The 21,287-nt window shown below is 43.9% G+C and overlaps 2 protein-coding genes across 2 annotated transcripts in view; one reads left to right on the top strand and one right to left on the bottom strand.

The window, feature by feature from the left end:
• SNRNP40 (small nuclear ribonucleoprotein U5 subunit 40) overlaps positions 1–12,792 on the bottom strand; it is a 38,173-nt gene extending 25,381 nt beyond the window's left edge. The window contains 4 exon segments of the mRNA NM_001131243.1: positions 5,263–5,428; positions 7,954–8,047; positions 9,262–9,391; positions 12,630–12,792. Coding sequence (NP_001124715.1) covers positions 5,263–5,428; positions 7,954–8,047; positions 9,262–9,391; positions 12,630–12,770 — 531 coding nt within the window. The 5' untranslated portion in view covers positions 12,771–12,792.
• Positions 12,793–13,016: 224 nt separating this feature from the next.
• ZCCHC17 (zinc finger CCHC-type containing 17) overlaps positions 13,017–21,287 on the top strand; it is a gene marked incomplete at its 5' end in the record, with an annotated part of 68,110 nt that continues 59,839 nt past the window's right edge. The window contains 1 exon segment of the mRNA NM_001133352.1: positions 13,017–13,094.

Below are 21,287 nucleotides of genomic sequence, written 5' to 3'. Positions count from 1 at the left end.
CAGCTACTTGGGAGGCTGAGATGGGAGGATCGCTTGGGCCAGAGAGGTTGAGGCTGCAGTGAGCCATGATTGCGGCTCTGTACTCCAGCCTGGGTGAGAGTGGTGGCATCTCGACTCACTGCAACCTCTGCTTCCGCGTTCCAGCAATTCTCCTGCTTCAGCCTCCTGGATAGCTGGGATTACAGGCATGCGCCACCATGCCCAGCTAATTTTTGTATTTTTAGTGGAGACGGGGGTTTCACCATGTTGGCCAGGCTGGTCTCAAACTCCTGACCTCAGGTGATCCACTCACCTCGGCCTCCCAAAGTGGTGGGATTGCAGGCGTGAGCCACTGCACCCGGCCAAGACCCCATCTCTTAAACAAACAAACAAACAAACAAACTCTTACAGCTCTACATTTTTAAAGCGTGGATAACACAGAGAGGGCTCAGAGATGTTTCAATAAATGAATGACACACTTGAGAAGATGAACCACAAGTAAATAGGTCATTTCATTCAGAAGAAAGAGACTTTGGGGTGACTGTTCCAAGTTTTAAAGGGCCAGCATCAAAAAGAAAGGAATCAGCATGGAACCTTAGGGAAGGTCATAGGCTTAAATTCAATCCTGTAGTCAACAAGGAGAGTCTGAGTAGGATCTGTGCCAAGATGCCTCTTCCTCCCAATTCTCATGGTTTAGGATGAAAAGTAGTTTCTTCTCTGTTCACGTAAATATGAACTAAAAATTAGTTTATTACTCAGATAAATGGTCCAAAAAGAATGCTTCACTCCTCTCCTACACGCCCAACATCTCCCCCTCCCCCAACTCCTGTGGTTACAGAATCAAGTCCAAACTTCTTAACTTGGAATTCAAGGCCTTAATAATTTAGATCCTATATATTTTATAAACTGTACTATAATCTTTGTCTCAATAGATACTTCACTCAGGTCAAATCTATCTTTGTCTTTCTCCTAAAAGTCATGGTAGTCAAAGTTTGTTTAAAATAATTTAGAGTTTTAGTTCCAGATAACCACTTTTAGTAATTATTTTACTTTGAAGCAATCATAAATTTATAGAAAACTTGGAAGTAAAAAGAGCACTTTTTTGGTCTAAATCATTTGAGAGTAAGTTGCTTACCCAATGCCTTATCACTTTTTTTTTTTTTTTTTTGAGATGGAGTCTCACTCTGTTGCCCAGGCTGGAGTGCAGTGGCGTGATCTCCGCTCACTGCAACCTCCACCTCCCGGGTTCAAGCAATTCTCCTGCCTCAGCCTCCTGAGTAGCTGGTATTACAGGCATCTGCCACCATGCCCAGCTTTTTTGTATTTTTAGTAGATACAGGGTTTCATCATGTTGGCCAGGCTGGTTTCGAACTCCTGGCCTCAAGTGATCCACCTGCCTAGGCCTCCCAAAGTGCTAGGATTACAGGCATGAGCCACTGCGCCTGGCCCCTTATCACTCCTAAATAGTGTCTGTCCTACAAACAAAGATGTTCTCCTACATCACCTCAACATAACCATCAAAATCAAGAAATACAGATACACTATCACCATTTTATCCTCAAATCCCACTCAAGTTTTACCAGTTATCCCAAATGTCTTATTGCACAAGGATTCAGTCTGGAATCATATGTTAAATTTAGACTCCAGCCTGCAAGATTCTCTCAAACTTTTCTGAGTTTTACGAACTCAACATTTCTGAAAGTTACAGGACAGTCATCATCCCCAATTTAGGTTTGTCTTATGTTTCCTCTTGATTAGATTTAAGTTATACATCTTTGGTAGGAATATCACAGAAATGATGCTGCATCTTTGTTGTATCCTAGCAAATGGCTCATGATTTTGCCTTGTCCCATTACTAATTAGGTCGATTTGATAATTTAGTTAGGATGTTCTTTTGACAAAATAAGCCTTGACAAGCACAAGGCTTATCTTGTACTTTCACTGCCCCCAGGCTGAAATAGGAGCCCTGGTTCCTTTTAGTGGAAAACAGTACCTGCGCAGTAAGTGGTGCTGTCGCTATTGGGGTCTTGTTGCTCCTAAACGTTTTCAGTGGACAGTCAGGCAATATATGTATATTTAGGTACACACACACCTACACACTCACACATTTATGTCTATTCTTTTCTATATCTATCTGTTTCTATATTGAATATTGTGAGTTCACACTTATACCTCACATAAGATTCATTTTAGTCTTCTCTTTTGTACTGGTAACTGTTCTTGGACAGAGAAATCAGCCTCCCATTAAATTCAATGTATTCACTTATTTGATTATGCTTCCTGCATGCAACCAGTTTCCCATATTCTCTTCCACCCTTCCCCTGCATAATTTTCCTCCTTTCCCTACTTGAATTGTGATTCCCATTCTTGGTTGAAGCCATGTCTGACTCTTCCTTACCCAACTTGGGTCATTCCTCTGTGTGAACACCCTCATCACTCTGCTACGGCTCTTTTCCAGTCTGCACTTCTCCAAGCATGCTGTCGTCATCTTGCTCAGTCTCAGACTCACTACACCAAATCATTTCTACCCTGTGTGGATGCCCTCAGTTCAGGCTTTGACATCCACTCTCTCCCCGTACTGCTTCATGTACAGGCGACCCTTTCACCCCATTAGGGCACTGACTCTCCATGTTGGGCTGCTGCCCCTCCCTCACCCTCAAATTCCCCACACTGGTTACCTACCCTGTGTTGTATGGATAACTTCCTCACTCTCTGACTACTCCCTACAAGGTATTGCCCTGCCCAGTGTGGACGCTGTCCTTACCACACTTGGGCTCTGACACTCTACTGTGGGCCACCTTGGCCCATCTCTAACTAGAGCACCTTCCCTGCTTTGGCCTATATAACTGGCTTTAGGACTGAACTGCTCATGAAAGGGAAATTTATATATATATATATATATATATGAGTACATACACACATACACACAGTATTTCACTTAATTTTATTAGAAGAATGCACTTGATAAAAAGTTTGAAAACGATCTGTATGAATAATGCCCAGAATGCTACTCTTAGACTAAAAATGCAAGTGCTGTTGGAAACCTTTGCTTTCTGTTAAGAACTGACATGTAAAAAGCAACATGACTTTTTTTCCTCTTAAACTGAAGTTATTCAATTCCTGTACTTGCAACCTAGTAACAAAAAAACAATAACACAAAGCACTCCAACATCACAAGTAACTGAAAAGTATATTGCAAAAAGCTGTTTAACGATGCCTTAAATATAAATATACTGACATTAAAAATAGGAGCTGGTTAAAAAGCAGTCATCTTTAGGTGATGTGACATACTGCTCATTAAGAAAAGTATTAACTTGAGTAATAAGGTAAAAATAACTATTCCAAATCATGTTTAATTAAGGCAGAAGAGAAGCAAAAAACCAAAAGAAGGAAGACAGAAAGTACACTCTTTTTCTACTACCTAAATAGTTCCTAGATGTTTATTATAGCAGGCCCTCAATAATAATGTTAACAAAATTCACTGGGGCATTTCCACCTCTTACTATCTTCTGAAATGACAATTAGTAAATCAGCTACTGTTAAGACTCTCCAACTACACTGACATTTAGGTCAGAGCTCTGGTTTAGAAACCAATCTTAAACCACAGACTCTCCTCCCATCCAACCATCAAGGGGCCCCAAGTGATTAGGTATAAGAAAACCACTCAGTAGAAAAACATCTCAGCCAAGTGTGGTGGCTCACGCCTGTAATCCCAGCACTTTGGGAGGCTGAGGGGGGTGGATCACAAGGTCAGGAGTTTGAGACCAGCCTGGCCGATATGATGAACCCCCGTCTCTACTAAAAATACAAAAACTAGCTGGGCGTGGTATGGGTGCCTGTAGTCCCAGCTACTAGGGAGGCTGAGGCAGGGGAACTGCTTGAACCCAGGAGGTGGAGGTTGCAGTGAGCCGAGATCGCGCCACCGCACTCCAGCCTGGGCGACAGAGGCAGGTGATTGCTCTGAACTCAGGAGTTCGAGATCAGCCTGGGCAACATGGTGAAACCCCATCTCTACTAAAAATACAAAAATTAGGCAGGTATGGTTGTGCGCACCTGTAATCCCAGCTACTCAAGAGGCTGAGGCTGGGGAATCACTTGAACCCGGGAGGTGGAGGCTACAGTGAGCCAAGATTGTGCCACTGCACTCCAGCCTGGGCGATAGAGCGAGACCCTGTCTCAAAGAAAAAAAAGAAAAAAAAAAGCAAATTCATTAATTCATTTAAAAAGCGATAAGAAGTATGGGGGTGTAGTTTCCCAGATGTACTCTTTTGAAGTCCCTCACTGTTTTGTTTAAAATATAAACCAGAGTCCAAAATTCGTGTCAAAGAAAGAATCAAATGGTTGGTACTATGATGTACTGTGTCCTTGTGTGCCTCTGAGATAAGTTATTATTTCTAGGCCTCATTTTCCTGATTTATAAAATGAGGATGCTCAATGAGATCAGTGACTCCCAGAATGTGAGACTGGCTACACTGAATCACTTGAAGTACACATTAAAATATCTGATTCCCATTGCAGATCCACTGAACCAGATTCTTTGGGTATTTTTAACAGGTTCTTCAGGTGATGATGATATAAAGATAGGCTGGTAACCATCTGACTAAACGATGTTTAAGTTCCCATCTTGTGCCATACTAAAACCATTCACTGAACTTTTTATATATTGTCTATAATCTCACAACAGTTTTTCTTTTTTTTTTGCTGCCTCCCTGTTGGTGGGGATACTCATAACAGCCTTGAAAGACACAGATATTACTGTCACTGTTTTTTTTTTTTTTTGAGATGGAGTCTCGCTCTGTCACCCAAGCTGGAGTGCAGTGGCGCGATCTCGGCTCACTGCAAGCTCTGCCTCCCAGGTTCACACCATTCTCTTGCCTCAGCCTCCTGAGTAGCTGGAACTACAGGTGCCCACCATCACACCCAGCTTATTTTTTGTATTTTTAGTAGAGACGGGGTTTCACCGTGTTAGCCAGGATGGTCTTGATCTCCTGACCTCGTGATCCACCCGCCTCGGCCTCCCAAAGTGCTGGGATTACAGGCGTGAGCCACAGCGCCCAGCCTATTTCAAGTAACAATTTATTCTATGGTTCTATTATTATTCTGTAGGGTAATTAAAACATGTATTAAATGTTTTATTTTAAATGGGGAAAAATTTCAAGTGTGTTATGGGAAATGACTGCTAAAATTAAGTTTTGCAGAGGAAGGTAGAGTACAAGTGGCAAGGCAAGATAAGGTTCACATCACATCACCTCAGAAACTGGAACATGGAGAGACAATACCCACCTTAACTGTGCCATCATCACTGCCAGTGCATACAAGCTGAGGGCCTCTCCTGGCTGGATAACAGGAATTCACAAAGGAAGTATGTCCCTTTAGCCTTTTAACTCTCTCACCTGTTTCACTATCCCACACAGCCACAGTTTTATCTGTGGATGCTGAGAAGAGCATACTAGAAAGTAAGAGAAAGAATAAAAAAGAAATAAGTGAATATAAACAGTAACAATCTATCTTTCCTACTTGCCGGAAGGTGCCAAATTTTTCAAGATCACTGACCTGTTGTGCTAAACCAGTTTGCCCATGATGCTGGAATGCCTCACCCTACGAAAATCCTATTTGTGCTCTAGGCCCAGATGGCCCAGATAAAAGATCTACCCCTGTGAAGCTTAAAAAATTCCCCTTCTTTGAGTCCCCATGACATACATCTAATGTAGCAGTTTGCTCTATCTTTTCCTCTTTTGTGATAGGTAACATTTTAAACATAAGACACCCTCTCACTTGGAAATGTTTAATAACTCCCTGGTGCTGCAGAGATCAGACAGACTGTGGTACCGACCCGACAGCTGAGTAACTCCAATCTTTTCTCTTTACCAAAGTTTTTCTTTTGTCTCTGAGGACAATTTCTTTCTTTCATTTTTTTTTTTTTGAGATGAGATCTTGCTTTGTCACCCAGGCCGGAATCATGGCTCACTACAGCCTCGCCCTCCTGGGCTCAAGTGATCCTCCCACCTCAGCCTCCTGAATAGCTGGAACCACAGGTCTGTGCCACCATGCCCAGTTAATTTTCAAAAATCATTTGTAGAGGCAAGGTCTCACTATGTTGCCCAGGCTGGTCTTGAACTGGGCTCAAGCAATCTTCCTGCCTCAGCCTCCTACAGTGCTAGGGTTACAGGTGTAAGCAACCACGCCCAGCCTCTGAGGATGATTTCTAAGTTATAACTGATCTTGTAATGCTTTCTTTTTTCATTTTTTTGAGATGGAGTCTCACTGTGTTGCCCAGGCTGGTTTTGAACTCTTGGGCTCTAGGAATCCTCCTGCCTCAGCCTCCCAAATAGCTGGGATTATAAGCACATGCCACCGGGCCCAGCTTTCTAATGCTTTATTTAAAATGTATACAATGCTATGTATCAACTGATGGAGCACCCTAAGATTTTAGAGGTCAGAAATGTAAAACAATGAATGTTTACCAGACTACCTAACAATGGAATTACTTTTGTATAGCCAGATTTCTATATTATCTATAATATATTCTAAAATAATATAGTCATTAAAATAATGTTTATTACATCACATGTTGGCTGAGCAATATTAAAGAGAAAAAAAGCAGCAAATAAGATTGTACACATAGTTCTGGCCAGGTGCGGCGGCTCACGCCTGTAATCCCAGCACTTTGGGAGGCCGAGGCAGGTGGATCACAAGGTCAGGAGATCAAGACCATCCTGGCTAACACGGTGAAATCTCATCTCTATTAAAAATACAAAAAAATTAGCTGGGCGTGGTGGCTGGCACCTGTAATCCCAGCTACTCAGGAGGCTGAGGCAGGAGAATGGTGTGAACCCGGGAGATGGAGCTTGCAGTGAGCTGAGATCGCGCCACTGCACTCCAGCCTGGGCGATAGAGCAAGACTCCGTCTCAAAAAAAAAATAAAAAAAAAAAAAAAAAAAAAAAAAAGATTGTACACATAGTTCTAACAAATATGCAAAAACTAAACAGTTCTGAGTAGAAAAAAAGGCATTAGAAAAATGTATAAAATTAAGTGATTGGCCAGGCGCGGTGGCTCATGCCTATAATCCCAGCACTTTGGGAGGCTGAAGTGGGTGGATCACCTGAGATCGGAAGTTCGAGACCAGCCTGACCAACATGGAGAAACCCTGCCTCTACAAAAAATATAATATTAGCCAGGTGTGGTGATGCATCCCTGTAATCCCAGCTACTCTAGAGGCTGAGGCAGGAGAATCGCGTGAACCCGGGAGGCGGAGGTTGCAGTGAGCTGAGATCGTGCCATTGCACTCCAGCCTGGGCAACAAGAGTGAAATTCCGTCTCAAAAACAAAAAAACAAAAACAAAACAAAACAAAACAAAAAAACACTGATTATCTTTGGAGTGGTAGAAATATAGACTATTTTTTCATCTTTCTGCTTTTTTTGGTTTCTCAAAAGAAATGATTTTTATAATAAAAATAGCTGATTTCAGGCCAGGCATGGTGGTTAATGCTTGTAATCACAGCATTTTTGGGAGGCTGAGGCAGGTGGACTGCTTGAGCTCAGGAGCAATATAGCAAGACCATGTCTCCACAGATGATTTTTAAAAATTAGCTGGGCATGGAAGCGTGGGCTTGCGGCCCCAGCTATTTGGGAGGCTGAAGTGGGAGGATCCCTCGAGCAGGAGGTTGAGGCTGCAGTGAGCCATGTTTGTGTCACTGCACTCCAGCCTACATATAAAAATCACATTTATTTTATGTCTTAAAAAATGAAAAATTTGTCTGGGTTGTTGAAATGACAGATATAACATCTTTACATTTGCATACACAGACTATAAACACCTCACTTGGGGTGACAGTGATAAATTGGATACTAAAGTAGCTACCCAAAATTAGTAGTTTTTGATAGCAGGGTCTCCTGAGAAAAGATGAAAGGTGAAAGGACGCCAAGAAGAATTAGTATGAGAAGCTGTCATTCCATTATGCAGAATACTCACCTGCCATCTGTGTTGTAATGCAATTCCATCACTGCTCCACTGTGTCCCTTCAGTGTGGCATAGTTATCACAGTCACCATAGACATTCCACAGTACTGTTAGGGAGACAGGGGTTCTGTGAGCATTACTAGTCAAAGGATACTTATAAATTTATCAAAAGAACAGTTCTCAGGCCGGCCATGGTGGCTCACACCTGTAATCCCAGCACTTTGGGAAGCCAAGGCGGGTGGATCACTTGAGGTCAGGAGTTCGAGACCAGCGTGGCTGACATGGCGAAACCCCGTCTCTACTAAAAATACAAAAATCAGCCGGGTGTAGTGGCAGACGCCTACAATCACAACTCTTGGGAGACTGAGGCAGGAGAATCACTTGAACCCGGGAGACGGAGGATGCAGTGAGCCGAGATCACGCCACTGCATTCCAACCTGGGTGACAGAGTGAGACTCCGTCTCTAAAAAACCAACCGACCAACCAAACAAAAAAAACTATGTAGTTTGTCTGCTGAAATTAAGCCTATCAATAATTCGTATATGTTCTGCAAAGATCCCTAAGCAATCCAGACGTTTGGCCACTAGTAAGCTTAAGGATCATAGAGCCAGAACATCCAAATCAAAATGGGCAGTGAAGACGGGTATCATCCACCCGGCACCGAGGAAAAGAGTTAACAGAAAAGACCCAAAGAACTCATTTCATCTCATAATCTGGCAAGAGAGTAGCAACAGAAATATCTGATTTTTTTTCCTTCTGGCTTCATTTGCTGGAGTATAAATAAAATGACTTTTTCTACTTACTTCTCAAAAATGGGTATGAGAAATTCTACTTATTTCTCAAAAATGGAAATCTGGTAGTAGATCCTAATGATGTACAGGTAGATTATTTAAGGGAGTTACCACTTTAGAATTCCTCCCTTCCCATATGCTAGCTAGGATTCTGGGTGTGAATTAAGAGGACCTTATACCTTTGGGAAAATAAAAGTTATTTCTCTCCTCATTACTGCCATTAACCTGTTATGTCTAGATTGCTAAGTACCTTGGTAAATTAGCTGGAGATTTGCCTCTATGAGGAAGACAGTCTCAAACCAGAACAACTCACTTTCCAACTAGTAAAATAATGGCTTCTGTATTTACCCCATGGACTCCAAGTTCTACACCCAAGATTATTCAGCATATTCATGCCCCAATTTTAGCATATAAGCCATGCGGCCTGTTATGTTGCCAACATAGAGTGATACCTTCTGTGGCACCCAAGATTTAAAAAAAATCACTATCTGGCAGGAAAAATTATTCCAGATTCAAAAACTATGCCTCACATATCAGTCGGTCAAATCCTGCAGATGCTAAGGTGGATCCGTTGGGGTGGAACTTGCAGCAGTATACTTCCCCTTCATGTCCAGAGAGCAGCATGATTGGGGCTTGAAGGGAGGAACACCTTGGAGGTCCCTAAACAAAAGAGAAGCACAAGGTAACTACTGCATACAGGCAAAGGAGGCTACAAAATTAGGGGGTGGGGAGTGGAGGGAAAAGACCAGGAAAACAATGAATAAGTGGGTTTCATCTGACTTACAGAATGGCAGTTCTTCTCACATGAATGCCTCCAACTTGATACTCTCTGAAACTTTCCATTATCTACCTGTTATAATGACTCTCTTGTTCACTCTCTCGGCTCTTGTTGTACGACCAACTTTTTTTTGGAGATAGGGTCTCACTCTGTCACCTAGGCTGGACTGCAGTAGTGTGATCATGGTTCACTGCAGCTTCAAACTCCTTGGCTCAAGTGATCCTCCTGCCTCAGCCACCTGAGTAGCCAGGACTACAGGCATGAACTAGCATGCCGTGCTAATCTTTTTAATTTTTATGGAGATGAGGTCTTGCTACGTTGCCCAGGCTGGTCTCAAACTCCTGGCCTCCCAAAGCACTAAAATTATAGGAATGAGCCACCACATTTGGCCTGGCTCATTTAACAAATGATGGAACTGACTTTCCCAACAACTCTGCATAGTATGGAGTACTGGGTGAAATAGTTTTGTTTTATTTTTAATTTTTTGTGTGTGTGTTTTGAGACAGTTTTTCTCTGTCACCCAGGCTGAAGTGCAGTGGTGTGATCTCGGCTCACTGCAACCTCTGCTTTCTGGGTTCAAGGGATCTGGTGCCTCAGCCTCCCGAGCAGCCAAGATTACAGGCATGCACAACCACGCCCGGCCAATTTTTGTATTTTTAGTAGAGATGGGGTTTCACCATGTTGGCCAGGCTAGTCTCAAACTCCTGGCCTCAAGTGATCTGCCCGCCTTGGCCTCCCAGAGTGCTGGGATTATAGGCATGAGCCACTGTACCTGGCCTATTTTTCTTATTTTTTCATAGCAAAGGGATCCTCAGCATGGGTGAAGTAGTTTTCATTATGGTCTTGGACACCAAGACGACACTTGGGCAATTCATCTAAACATGGGCTGATATGCGCACTTGTCAAATGGGTGAAGTATACTACCTATAATCCCCAAATCTCTTCAGTACGTTCCAGCATTTTCATATTTATTTATTTATTTATTTTTTTGGGAAGGAGTCTTGCTCTGTTGCCCAGGCTGGAGTACAATGGCGTGATCTTGTCTCATCACAAACTCCGCCTCCTGGGTTCAAGCGATTCTCCTGCATCAGCCTCCCGAGTGGCTGGGATTACAGGCACCCGCCACCACGCCCAGCCATATTCACTTAGTTTTAAAAAATGTTATGTGCAGGCTGGGTGCGGTGGCTCATACCTGTAATCCCAGCACTTTGGGAGGCTGAGGTGGGCGGATCACTTGAGGTCAAGAGTTTGAGACCAGCCTGACCAATATGGTGAAACCCCATCTCTACTAAAAATATACAAAAATTAGCCAGGCGTGGTGGCGGGCACCTGTAATTCTAGCCACTCGGGAGGCTGAGGCAGGAGAATCGCTTGAACCCAGGAGGGGGAGGTTGCGGTGCGCTGAGATCATGCCATTCCACTCCAGCCTTGGCGACAAGAGCAAAATTCCATCTTAAAAAAAAAAAAAGTTATGTGCTAGGCACTGGGCAAACAGCAATGAACAAAATAAACAATGGAGCTTGCTGTTCCAGTGGGAAAGGGGGAAGGGAGAAGGGAAGGTGAGAGAAAACAAGCAAAATATATATGTGGTGTCATGTGCTATAGAGCAAAAGAAGGGATGGGCACGGTGGCTCATGCCTGTAATCTCAGCATTTTGGGAGGCCAAGGTGTGCGGATTGCTTGAGCTCAGGAGTGAAATCCTGTCTCTACAAAAAAATACAATTAGTTAGGCGTGGTGGTGTGTGTCTGTGGTCCCAGCTACTCAGGAGGCTGAGGCAGGAGGATCACTTGAGCCCGGGTGGCAGAGGCTGCAGTGAGCCAGTGGTCAACACAGAGAGATTGTGTCTAAAAACAAAAAAAAAAAAAAAAGAAAGAGAGAGAGAAGCAATGTGGGTTCCACAGTACGTGGTACTGCGATTTAAAATAGGGTGGTCAGGAAAATCCTCACTGAAAAAATTACATTTGGGCAAATATTTGCAGGAGCTGAATAGTAAACCATGTAAACATTTGGGAAGAGCAATCCCACAGAGAGGACGGCAAATGCAAAGGTCCTGAGGCAGAGGCTTGGAAGAGAGTGTAACTGAAGCCAGGTGAGCAGTAAGAAATTGGTCAGAGAGGTAAAGGGAAAGAGGGCAAATAATTATAAGAATTTTGGTTTTTACTCTGGATGAAGTACAAAGCCACCAGAAAGTTTTCTGCAGAATGTAATGTGATCTGATGTTTAGAAGGATTCCTCTGGTTATTGGCCTGGTAACAGGTGCTGATACAAAGGCAGAAAGTGGAAGACCAGTTAGGGTCCCACTACAAAAATGCCAGATGAGATAATAATGGCTTAGGCCATGAGGCAATGATGGAGATGGTAGAAGTAGCAATTCTAGACCTACTTTGAGGACGGTGCCAGCAGGATTTATTGAGGAGATGAGAGGACACTCGTATTTCCTCGTCTGAGCCTAAACAAGACATTGGAAGTGTGATCACTATTTCTGTCTTACAAAAAATGTAGTTAGGAGCATGGTTTCTCAGTTCGAAATCTGCTTCTATCACGTACTTGGTAAGTCTGTTTTTCCATCTGCAAAATGGGTTAATAACGTTCCTAACAGGCTGCTACCAAGATCAATGGAAATTTCATATACGAAACGCTTTAGTACAAGAGTCAATGAATATTAGCTGCTATTTAGTTATTAATAATATTAGTGCAGAGAAATAAAGGGAAAAGCAACTTGCCCAAAGTCCCAAAACGAGCCAACACCAATCATCTCCCTCTTTTCCTCCCTCCCTCATTCATTCATTCTACAAACTCTTCGGAATTTTTGTTCTATGCCAGATCCATGTTAGAGTCAGGATGCTTAAGCCCGGGTCAGGGTTTTGAGCCCAAGATCCTCAACTCTAATTCTAATGCTATCTCAAGGCAGTCGAGAGGCTGAAAACAAGCGCCAAACGGGGAAACACGTACGCAGCATCCGCACGCTATGGGGAGCTTTTACAATGTTTATGTGTTTTAACTCTACGTAGAAACTCTCGTTCTGCCCCCGCAATGCGGGAAAGGGTCGGGGATCACCAGATACAGCGCTGGGAAGGAAGATGAGCTGAGGGCCAAAGGCCGCCTGCTTCTTCACTTACCGCTTGCAGCAAAGCTCCCGGCGTCGCCTGCTGCTGCCCGGCTCCGGGGCCCGACCCCGCTCCCAACAGCAACTCATGCCGCTGCCGCTTGACTGGAACCAGCGGCAACTCTGGGCCCTTACGCTTCTGCTGTTCTATCATGGCGGCAACCGGTCTCTTCAGCGCCGCCACTGACCGCGCTGCCGCCCTCAGGCGCCACGCAATTGGTTCCGACTTAGTCTTTCCTCCACAACTTCCAGCTTGGAAGAACCAATCGGCTTTCAATATTCCCATTTGCACCGCCCTCGGATAGTCTCTTGTTATTGGGCATATCTTTCTGACGTCATGAGAGTGCGATTCCAGGATTGGTGGACGGAGCTGGCGACCTCCCTAGGCATGCTGGGTCTTGTGGGTGGAAACGCACTGGCTGACTGGGGTCGGCGTTTAGTTCGGCGCCGCGACTCGGGGACGTGGAGCTGACGCCTAGTACGTATGAGGAAGAGCGGGGTGGGTGGCTGCCTGAGTCTGGAGGCGACGCCTCGCTTGTGCAGTCTGAACCTGCCCTTCTCAGCTGAGGGTGCTGATAGCAAGGGGTGGGAGGCGGGCCCCGAGTCCCCAGCTGTGGTAAGTAGTAGCCTGGGCTCCCTTTCGGGGCAGGAGCGGAGCCTTGGGGTCTCTGGCGGCAAGACCCAGACCCTGCGGCTCCCTTCTTCAAGAGTGCCCATCGTGGCCAGTCCTGTGCCGGGCATTCCCAGGGAGAAAGGCCTGCGTCCCAGCCTCCTCCGGTGCCCCATTTGGCCGAGGAGGCTGACTTGTTTCTGCCACTGATTTTGCAGTTTTTGCTTAGGGCCTACTGTATGCCCCCCTGAGAGAGACAGTGATGAAGGAAATTTCCAACTCCTTCTCCAGAGCACAGTCCTGTTGAGAAATTTGAGACTCATGCCCATGAACGTGGTCATTGCCTCAGTCGTCCTGCTGATATTTATTTAGCAGCGCGTTGGGGGTACGTTGTGAACTGGACACGGTCCCTACTCTCAGGGCGTTTAAGTCTGGTGGGGAAAACGTTAAACAATGACCTCACTAATACATGGAAATGGCTCCTAGTGCTGCCTGATGCTATGAGTGCCTGAAATAAGCAGGAAGGTTTTTCAGAGGAAAAGATGCTTGCGCTGGTAGCTGCAGGAAGAATTGTAATTAATTAGGTGAAGAGGTGAAGGCAGAACCTTCCATAGAGAACTACTTGTTAAGAGCCCTGAGGCACTTGGGAGGAAAATGACTAAAAGCACAAAGAGCCATTGTGGCTGGTACAAGAGAATGAAGGGAGTATGGTACAAGATGAAGCTGTACGTGATAGCAGTCAGACCTTGCAGGAATTTGTAGCTTTTATTTTAAAACGGATGAGATACCACTGAGCTGTCTTCCCCCAGTGGGGTGTGGTGGAGGAGGGAGCTTGATCCCTCAGCCTCAGTGGTGTGAACAGACTGGGGTTGGGGAAGCCCTAGTCGATGTATGTGGACCACTTAGGATATGCAGTAATCCTGATCAGAGATATCAGTGAGGACTGAGATATGGGTGGAACTGCAGAGAATTGGACAGATTCTAGAGGTATATAGGAGGTAAAATGGGTGGGACTTGGTGATGGGTTGATTTTAGGGAGTGAAGAGAGGAATCAAAGGTAACTCCTAGGTTTCTGGCTTATGTAGTTGAATAGATGGTGGTACCATTCACTCACTATAACGGAATCCCTCAAGCTGAATAGGGAACACTAGAAGATGATTAGAGACCAGTTTTTTTTTTTTTTTTTTTTTTTGAGACAGATTCTTGCTCTGTCACCCAGGCTGGAGTGTGGTGGTGCAATCTTGGCTCACTGCAACCTCCACCTCCCAGGTTCAAGCAGTTCTCCTGCCTTAGGCTCCCCAGTAGCTGGGGTTACAGGTGCCTCCACTGTGCCTGGCCAATTTTTGTATTTTTGGTGGAGATGGGGTTCCACCATATTGGCCAGGCTGGTCTCCAACTCCTGGCCTCAAGTGATCCACCTGCCTCAGCCTCCCAAAATTCTGGGATTACAGGCCTGAGCCACTGCTCCCAGCTGAGACCAGTTTTTATTGATTGATTGATTGTGTGGGGTCATTCATGACATCCAAGAGGCAGTTTGAAATACAGCTTTGTGCTCAGAAGAGAGATTTGTGTTGGGAATATAAAATTGGGCATAATTTGTATATACATGAATTGAGGCATAGGTATGGGTAAGGTCAGCTAAGTCAGAACCTTGACTAATTCCAACATTTAATGGTGAAGAACAGGTGAATGAACCTACAGGAGATACAGAGGGAAGGAAGGAGGACTAGAGGAATGTCTCAGAAGCAAAAGAATGATTTGTGATAGAAACTTCTAGAATTTAAATAACATGAAGATTGAAAAACATATTTTAGCTTTTATCATCATGGAGGTCACAGTAACCTTAGCAAGAGTTATTTTATTGGTGTGATTGGGCCAAAAGCCAGATATGAGGCAAGGATTTGGACAAGAAAATGTAGGTAGTGAAGCTACACAGTGTTTTTCATAGATATGATGGTAAAGAGGAGGAGAGGATGTGCTAACTGATGGGGATAAGGGATTGTCCAGGATCCAGTTGTGAGAAATTTGAGAATATTGTAGAAGATTTGAAAGTCACTGTGGAGTGTGGGAGAATGAGGTTACTAGAGAAATGTAGGATACAAGGGAAAAAAAAATTTTTTTTCCAGCATATCCAGCGGTTTAGTGCATGCATGGAGAAAACCTTTCTGGGTATGGCAAGGACATCGCTTGCTCAAGACACATTCTAACCTCTAATATGTCTTCTCTTACTGAAAAATCTGGAAAACTAAAAACCATTTTCTAGACTCCCTTGCACCTAAGGTGAAAATTGAATTTGGAACTGAGTTAAATGTGGAGAGAAGGAGGGTGTGAGTCATCCAGTTTTGCTGCCAGTCATGGCAGTAAATTTCTCCAGTCAGTAGCTCCCGGTTTGGTGGCTTGCTGCAGTGATAGCCATAACTTTCTTGGATTGTGGCAAAGGTGGTGTTATTTTGTGGGTTAGGTGTTGTTCCTGGAAGTTCTGCCAAAGTCTTTTATTGTAATACATCCCTTTCTGCTTAAGTGGGTTCTGTTGTCTGCAACTGTCCCTGACCAGGTTAGAGGTACTGCCAGAGAGTTAAATATAAAGACAGAGTTAAAGGGAGTTTAGGGTGTTGTTGGAATGATGGGCTATGGAATCTAAGCTGGATTGGAAGAAAACTGAAGAAAAAGGGGAGGGCTGATAGATTGGAAGAAAATATAGGCCAATAAATCAGGGTTCTAATGAGGTCAAAGAACAGTATTCTCTGCTAGAGGATTTCTGTTTATCCTAAAAGGCTTACTCAGTTATCTGTTTAACTTCCCTACTTCCCCCAGACCCTCTTTCTCTTCCTAGCTACTACTTTTGTTTGTTTGTTTTGAGACAGAGTCTCACTCTGTTGCCCAGGCTGATTGCAGTGGCATGATTATGGCTCACTGTAGCCTCGACCTCCCAGGCTCCAGTGATCCTCCCACCTCAGCCTCTCCAGTAGGTGGGACAACAGGTATGTGCCACCATGCCTGGCTAATTGTTGTATTTTTTGTAGAGATAAGGTCCTGCCATGTTGTCCAGGCTGGTCTCAAACTCCTGGCCTCAAGTGATCTTGCTGCCTTGGTCTCCCAGAGTGCTACGATTATAGGCATAAGCCACCATACCTGGCCCCCAAGCTTCTGCTTTAGCACTTATCACATTGCAGTGTAATTGGTGTTATTTTGTGGGTTAGGGTTGTTCCTGGAAGTTCCGCCAAAGTCTGTTATTGCAGTACATCCCTTTCTGCTTCAGTGGGTTCTGTTGTCTGCAACTGTCCCTGGCTAGGTTAGAGGTACTGCCAGATAGTTAAATATAAAGACAGAGTTAAAGGGAGTTTAGGGTGTTGTTGGAATGATGATATCTGATATCCCTATCAGATTAGGAGGTCTTTGAGAACAGGGACTGTGTTGAAAAGGGTGTTAGGCCGGGTGCCGTGGCTCACTCCTGTAATCCCAGCACTTTGGGAGGCCGAGGCAGGTGGATCACCTTAGGTCAGGAGTTTGAGACCATCCTGACCAATATGGTGAAACCCTGTCTCTACTAAAAATACAAAAATTAGCTGGACATGGTGGTGTGTGTCTGTAATCCCAGCTACTCGGGAGGCTGAGGCAGGAGAATCGCTTGAACCTGGGAGGAGGTTGCAATGAGCTAAGATCGCGCCGTCGCACTCTAGTGTGGGTGACAAGAGCGAAACTCCGTCTCAAAAAAAAAAAGAAAAAAAAGGGTGGTTTCGTGGCAAGTGTGTGTGGCCCTTGGAATGGCCTAAGATTTGTCTCTTTCTTGCTATGTGGTTTTGGACAAGTTATTTCATTCCTGTAAAATAGGATTACTTGCTTTGTAAAGGAGTTTTAAGGATTGAAAGCAGGTTTATAAAGTACCTTATATATAAACATCAATCAATAGCATACTGACTTGATGAATTAACAATTTAAATGGGGTAAAATTAAATACTTCACTACTTTAGTAGACAATTTCCATGTGTGTTACACTGTGCTAGGCACTGGAGATTTGGGGAGGAAGGATAAAATAGGATTACTTGCTTTGTAGAGGAGTTTTAAGGATTGAAAGCAGGTTTATAAAGTACCTTATATATAAACATCAATCAATAGCATACTGACTTGATGAATTAACAATTTAAATGGGGTAAAATTAAATACTTCACTATTTTAGTAGACAATTTCCATGTGTGTTACACTGTGCTAGGCACTGGAGATTTGGGGAGGAAGGATATGATGGTGTGCAAGACAAAGGCATGCTTACAAGAATTCCACATTCTACAAAGGGAGGAAAAAAATGTCCCTAAAAATGATTTGAATCCCATCTCCGTCATTCATATTTTGCAATCTTGAGCGAGTTTACTTAGCTTCTCTTGTGCCCTCATTTTTAAAATGGCAATGATAATTGCCTGTTTTATGGGATAGTCAAGAAGAGAATTATTGAATGTCATGAAGATAAAATTTTAAAAAGAAAAATTAGTTAAGAGAAGTAAAGCTCTTAGATTAATACATGGCAGATATGAAGCACTCAAATATTAGCTATTATAAGACTTTGAAGGGATCTTAGGAATAATTGACTGAAAGAGTAGTGTCAGGTGGTAGAATAAGTGCTGATCCTGGGGTCTTGTACCAATGTTGCTAACTGTGAGCAGCCTTTGTCAAATCACTTGGCTTCGTTTTCAGTTGCATAAGAGTAATAGGTTTAATTATTTCCATAATTCCTTTAAGTTTTTACATTTTCTGAGTTCACCTTTTGTGTTTTTCCCGGCATTTTACTATTCCTCTTTCCTGCTTTTGGCTGTTTTCTCAACAGGTCCATGACTGGAATTTGAAAGCAAGAAGCATCTATCTTACATGGTCACTCTAGAATTTGGTGGGAGGGCGAAAAGTTGGACCACCAGTTTGACATTTGAAAGTGTCCTGGCCAGGTACAGTGGTTCACATCTGTAATCCTAACACTTTGGGAGGCTGAGGCGAGTGGATCACTTGAGGTCAGGAGTTTGAGACCAACCTCGCCAACATGGTGAAACCCTGTCTCTACTAAAAGTACACAAATTAGCCGGGCATGGTGTTGCATGCCTGTAGTCCCAGCTACTTGGGAGGCAGAGGTGAGAGAATCGCTTGAACCCGGGAGGCAGACGTTGCAGTGAGTCGAGATCGCACTACTGCACTCCAGCCTGGGCAACAGAGCGAGACTCCGTCTTAAAAAAAAATAAAAAATAAAAAAGAAAGTGTTCCATCTGTTGATCTGTCCAACATATTAAATGGGACCTAGCTCCTCCTTCTTCTATATCCTTTAGACCAGAATGTGTTCCCCCCTCTTTCTCTACCTGTGCTTGGCATATAGTGAGGCCCAGTTCACTCATTTAAAAAAAACTGAGTACTTGTAGGATATCAGATCCCAGGAACACAAAATCAAATAAGAAATGGTGCTTGGTTTCATGTTTGAATGAATGGATCCAGACCTTGCTCATCCTAGCTCTTCCATGAATGATATCCACATTGATTCCTCTAATGTTGGGACCTAGTTAGTGTTAGAGCTATACTCTACAAAATTTAGGTTTAGGCCGTGTATTAGCCCATTTTCACACTGCTCTAAAGAACTCCCTGAGACTGGGTAATTATAAAGGAGAAAGGTTTAATTGACTCACAGTTCTGAATCGCTGGGGAGTCCTCAGGAAACTTAAAACTTATGGCGGAAGGTGAAGGGGAAGCAAGGCACGTCTTATGTGGTGTCAGAGGAGAGAGAGAGAGCAAGAGAAACTGCCCCATTTAAGCCATCAGATCTCGTGAAAACTGCCTCACTATCATGAGAACAGACCGCGGGAAACCGCCATGATCCAGTCACCTCCCACTAGGTCCCTCCACCAACAAGTGGGGATTACAATTCAAGATGAAATTTGGGTGAGGACACAAAGCCAAACCAGATTAGATTGTGAATTCTTTTTGAGGTATAGTGCTTAAGAATGCAGGCTCTTGGCTGGGTGCCATGGCTCATGCCTGTAATCTCAGCACTTTGGGAGGCTGAGGTAGGAGGATTGCTTGAGCCAGGAGTTCAAGACCAGACTGGGCAACATAATGAGATCCGGTCTCTACCCTCCCCCCCAAAAAAATTAGCCAAGCTCGTTGGTGTGTTTCTGTCCCAGCTACTTGGGAGGCTGAGGCGGGAGGATAGCTTGAGCCCAGGAGGTCAAGGCTGCAGGGAGCCATGTTTGAACCATTGCACTCCGGCCTGGACAACAGAGTGAGACCCTGCCTCAAAACAAAAAACAAAACAAACAGTGCAGGCTCTGGAGTCATTATTCTGTCTCTGTTCATATCCTAGTATTTTTAGTTAGCTTACTTTGCTCACAATTCCAGCACAGCTTAAAGATAAACTAAAATTCCTTTAAATTCTTTAGGGTTCTAGTCAATTAGTACTCTTAAGTAACAAAAAAATCTAAATCCAAACAAGCTGGAAAATGATAACAACAACAATCTTGACCAGGTCAGTAAGGTGACACATTAAATGAAGTTCCAAAAAGGCTATAAAATGTCTGGCCAATTTAATATTGTTCTTTAAACTTTTCATTGCTTGGGGGATAGGAGGACAGGATGTGTAGGGTTTTTTTCCCAGTTGCATGTGTACTTTAAAAATTTTTTTTGAAACTATCACAAAATTATGGAAGCATGTACAGATAACATTTTTCTGAATTATTTGAGTTAAATTGCTGACCCAATACCCCAACAGCCCTGAAAACTTTTTTTCCTACAAACAAGGACATTCTCCTCTATAGCCACAGTGTAATTACCAACATTATGAAATTAACATTGCATTACTTCTTTGATCCTCAGGCCCCACCTCTTGATGCTCGAGCTCTGACTACCCATTCTGGGCTGCTCCAATGTGTGCTTTCATCACCCTACTCTTCCCTATATTGCAGTTCTCTTTGTGGATTTCCTCCTCACCCAACATAGACTCTGACCTCACTCTGGGCCACCATTTCTTCTCCTGTATCCTTTACTTCCATCCCATACTTTCCTTGCTCTGTCCCTTGTTTTGGAAGGAGAATGGCTAGTAATTGGTCTCCTGTTGCTTCCCTGTATAACACAGTTGTTTAAAACATGCAAGCAAAATGCTTTGTTCTGCGTTCAGAGCTATTGCAAGGCAACTCCAAATGGTGTACCTCAATCCTTGTCAACTTACTGGCTCTTTTAAGTGTATGAATGTGGTCCTGTCTGACTGCCTGTATCTATCTTAATGTTATGTACTCTTTTTTTTTTTTTCTTTCTGAGACAGAGTCTCTGTTGCCCAGGGTGGAGTTGCCCAGGGTGGGCTACAGTGGCATGATCTCGGCTTTCTGCAACCTCCACCTCCCATGTTCAAGTGGTTCTCTTGTCTCAGTCTCCCGAGTAGCTGGGATTACAGGTGCCCACCACAACGCCCAGCTAATTTTTGTATTTTTAGTAGAGATGGGGTTTCATCGTGTTGCCCAGGCTGTTCTCGAACTCCTGGGCTCTAGTGATCCACCCGCCTTGGCCTCTCAAAGTGCTGGTATTAACAGGTGTGAGCCACCGTGCCTGGCTCAATGTTATATACTCTTATTTTTTTTTTTGAGACGGACTCTCGCTCTGTCGCCCAGGCTGGAGTACAATGGTACGATCTCAGTTCACTGCAAGCTCTGCCTCCCAGGTTCACGCCATTCTCCTGCCTCAGCCTCCCGAGTAGCTGGGATTACAGGTGCCCGCTCCCACGCCCGGCTAATTATTTGTATTTTTAGTAGAGACGGGGTTTCACTGTGTTAGCCAGGATGGTCTCGATCTCCTGACCTCGTGATCCACCCGCCTTGGCCTCCCAAAGTGCTGGGATTACAGGCGTGAGCCACCATGCCCGGCTGTATACTCTTTAAAAGTAGCAGAACTCTTTTTTTTCCAAGTGAAATCTTACACAGAATTTTAATACGTAAACCGGATCAAAGCAGAATACATTGTTACAGTAGGCACCCTTGCAGTAATTCTCACTCCCCCTTTCACTGTGGCCCACCATAAGGTTGGGAGATTAACTGTGAATCAGTAATA

Source organism: Pongo abelii, chromosome 1 (genome assembly GCF_028885655.2).
Source record: "Pongo abelii isolate AG06213 chromosome 1, NHGRI_mPonAbe1-v2.0_pri, whole genome shotgun sequence".
NCBI lineage: Eukaryota > Metazoa > Chordata > Mammalia > Primates > Hominidae > Pongo > Pongo abelii.
Note: the sequence above shows the minus strand (reverse complement) of the source record. Positions and strands in the feature narration are given on the sequence as shown.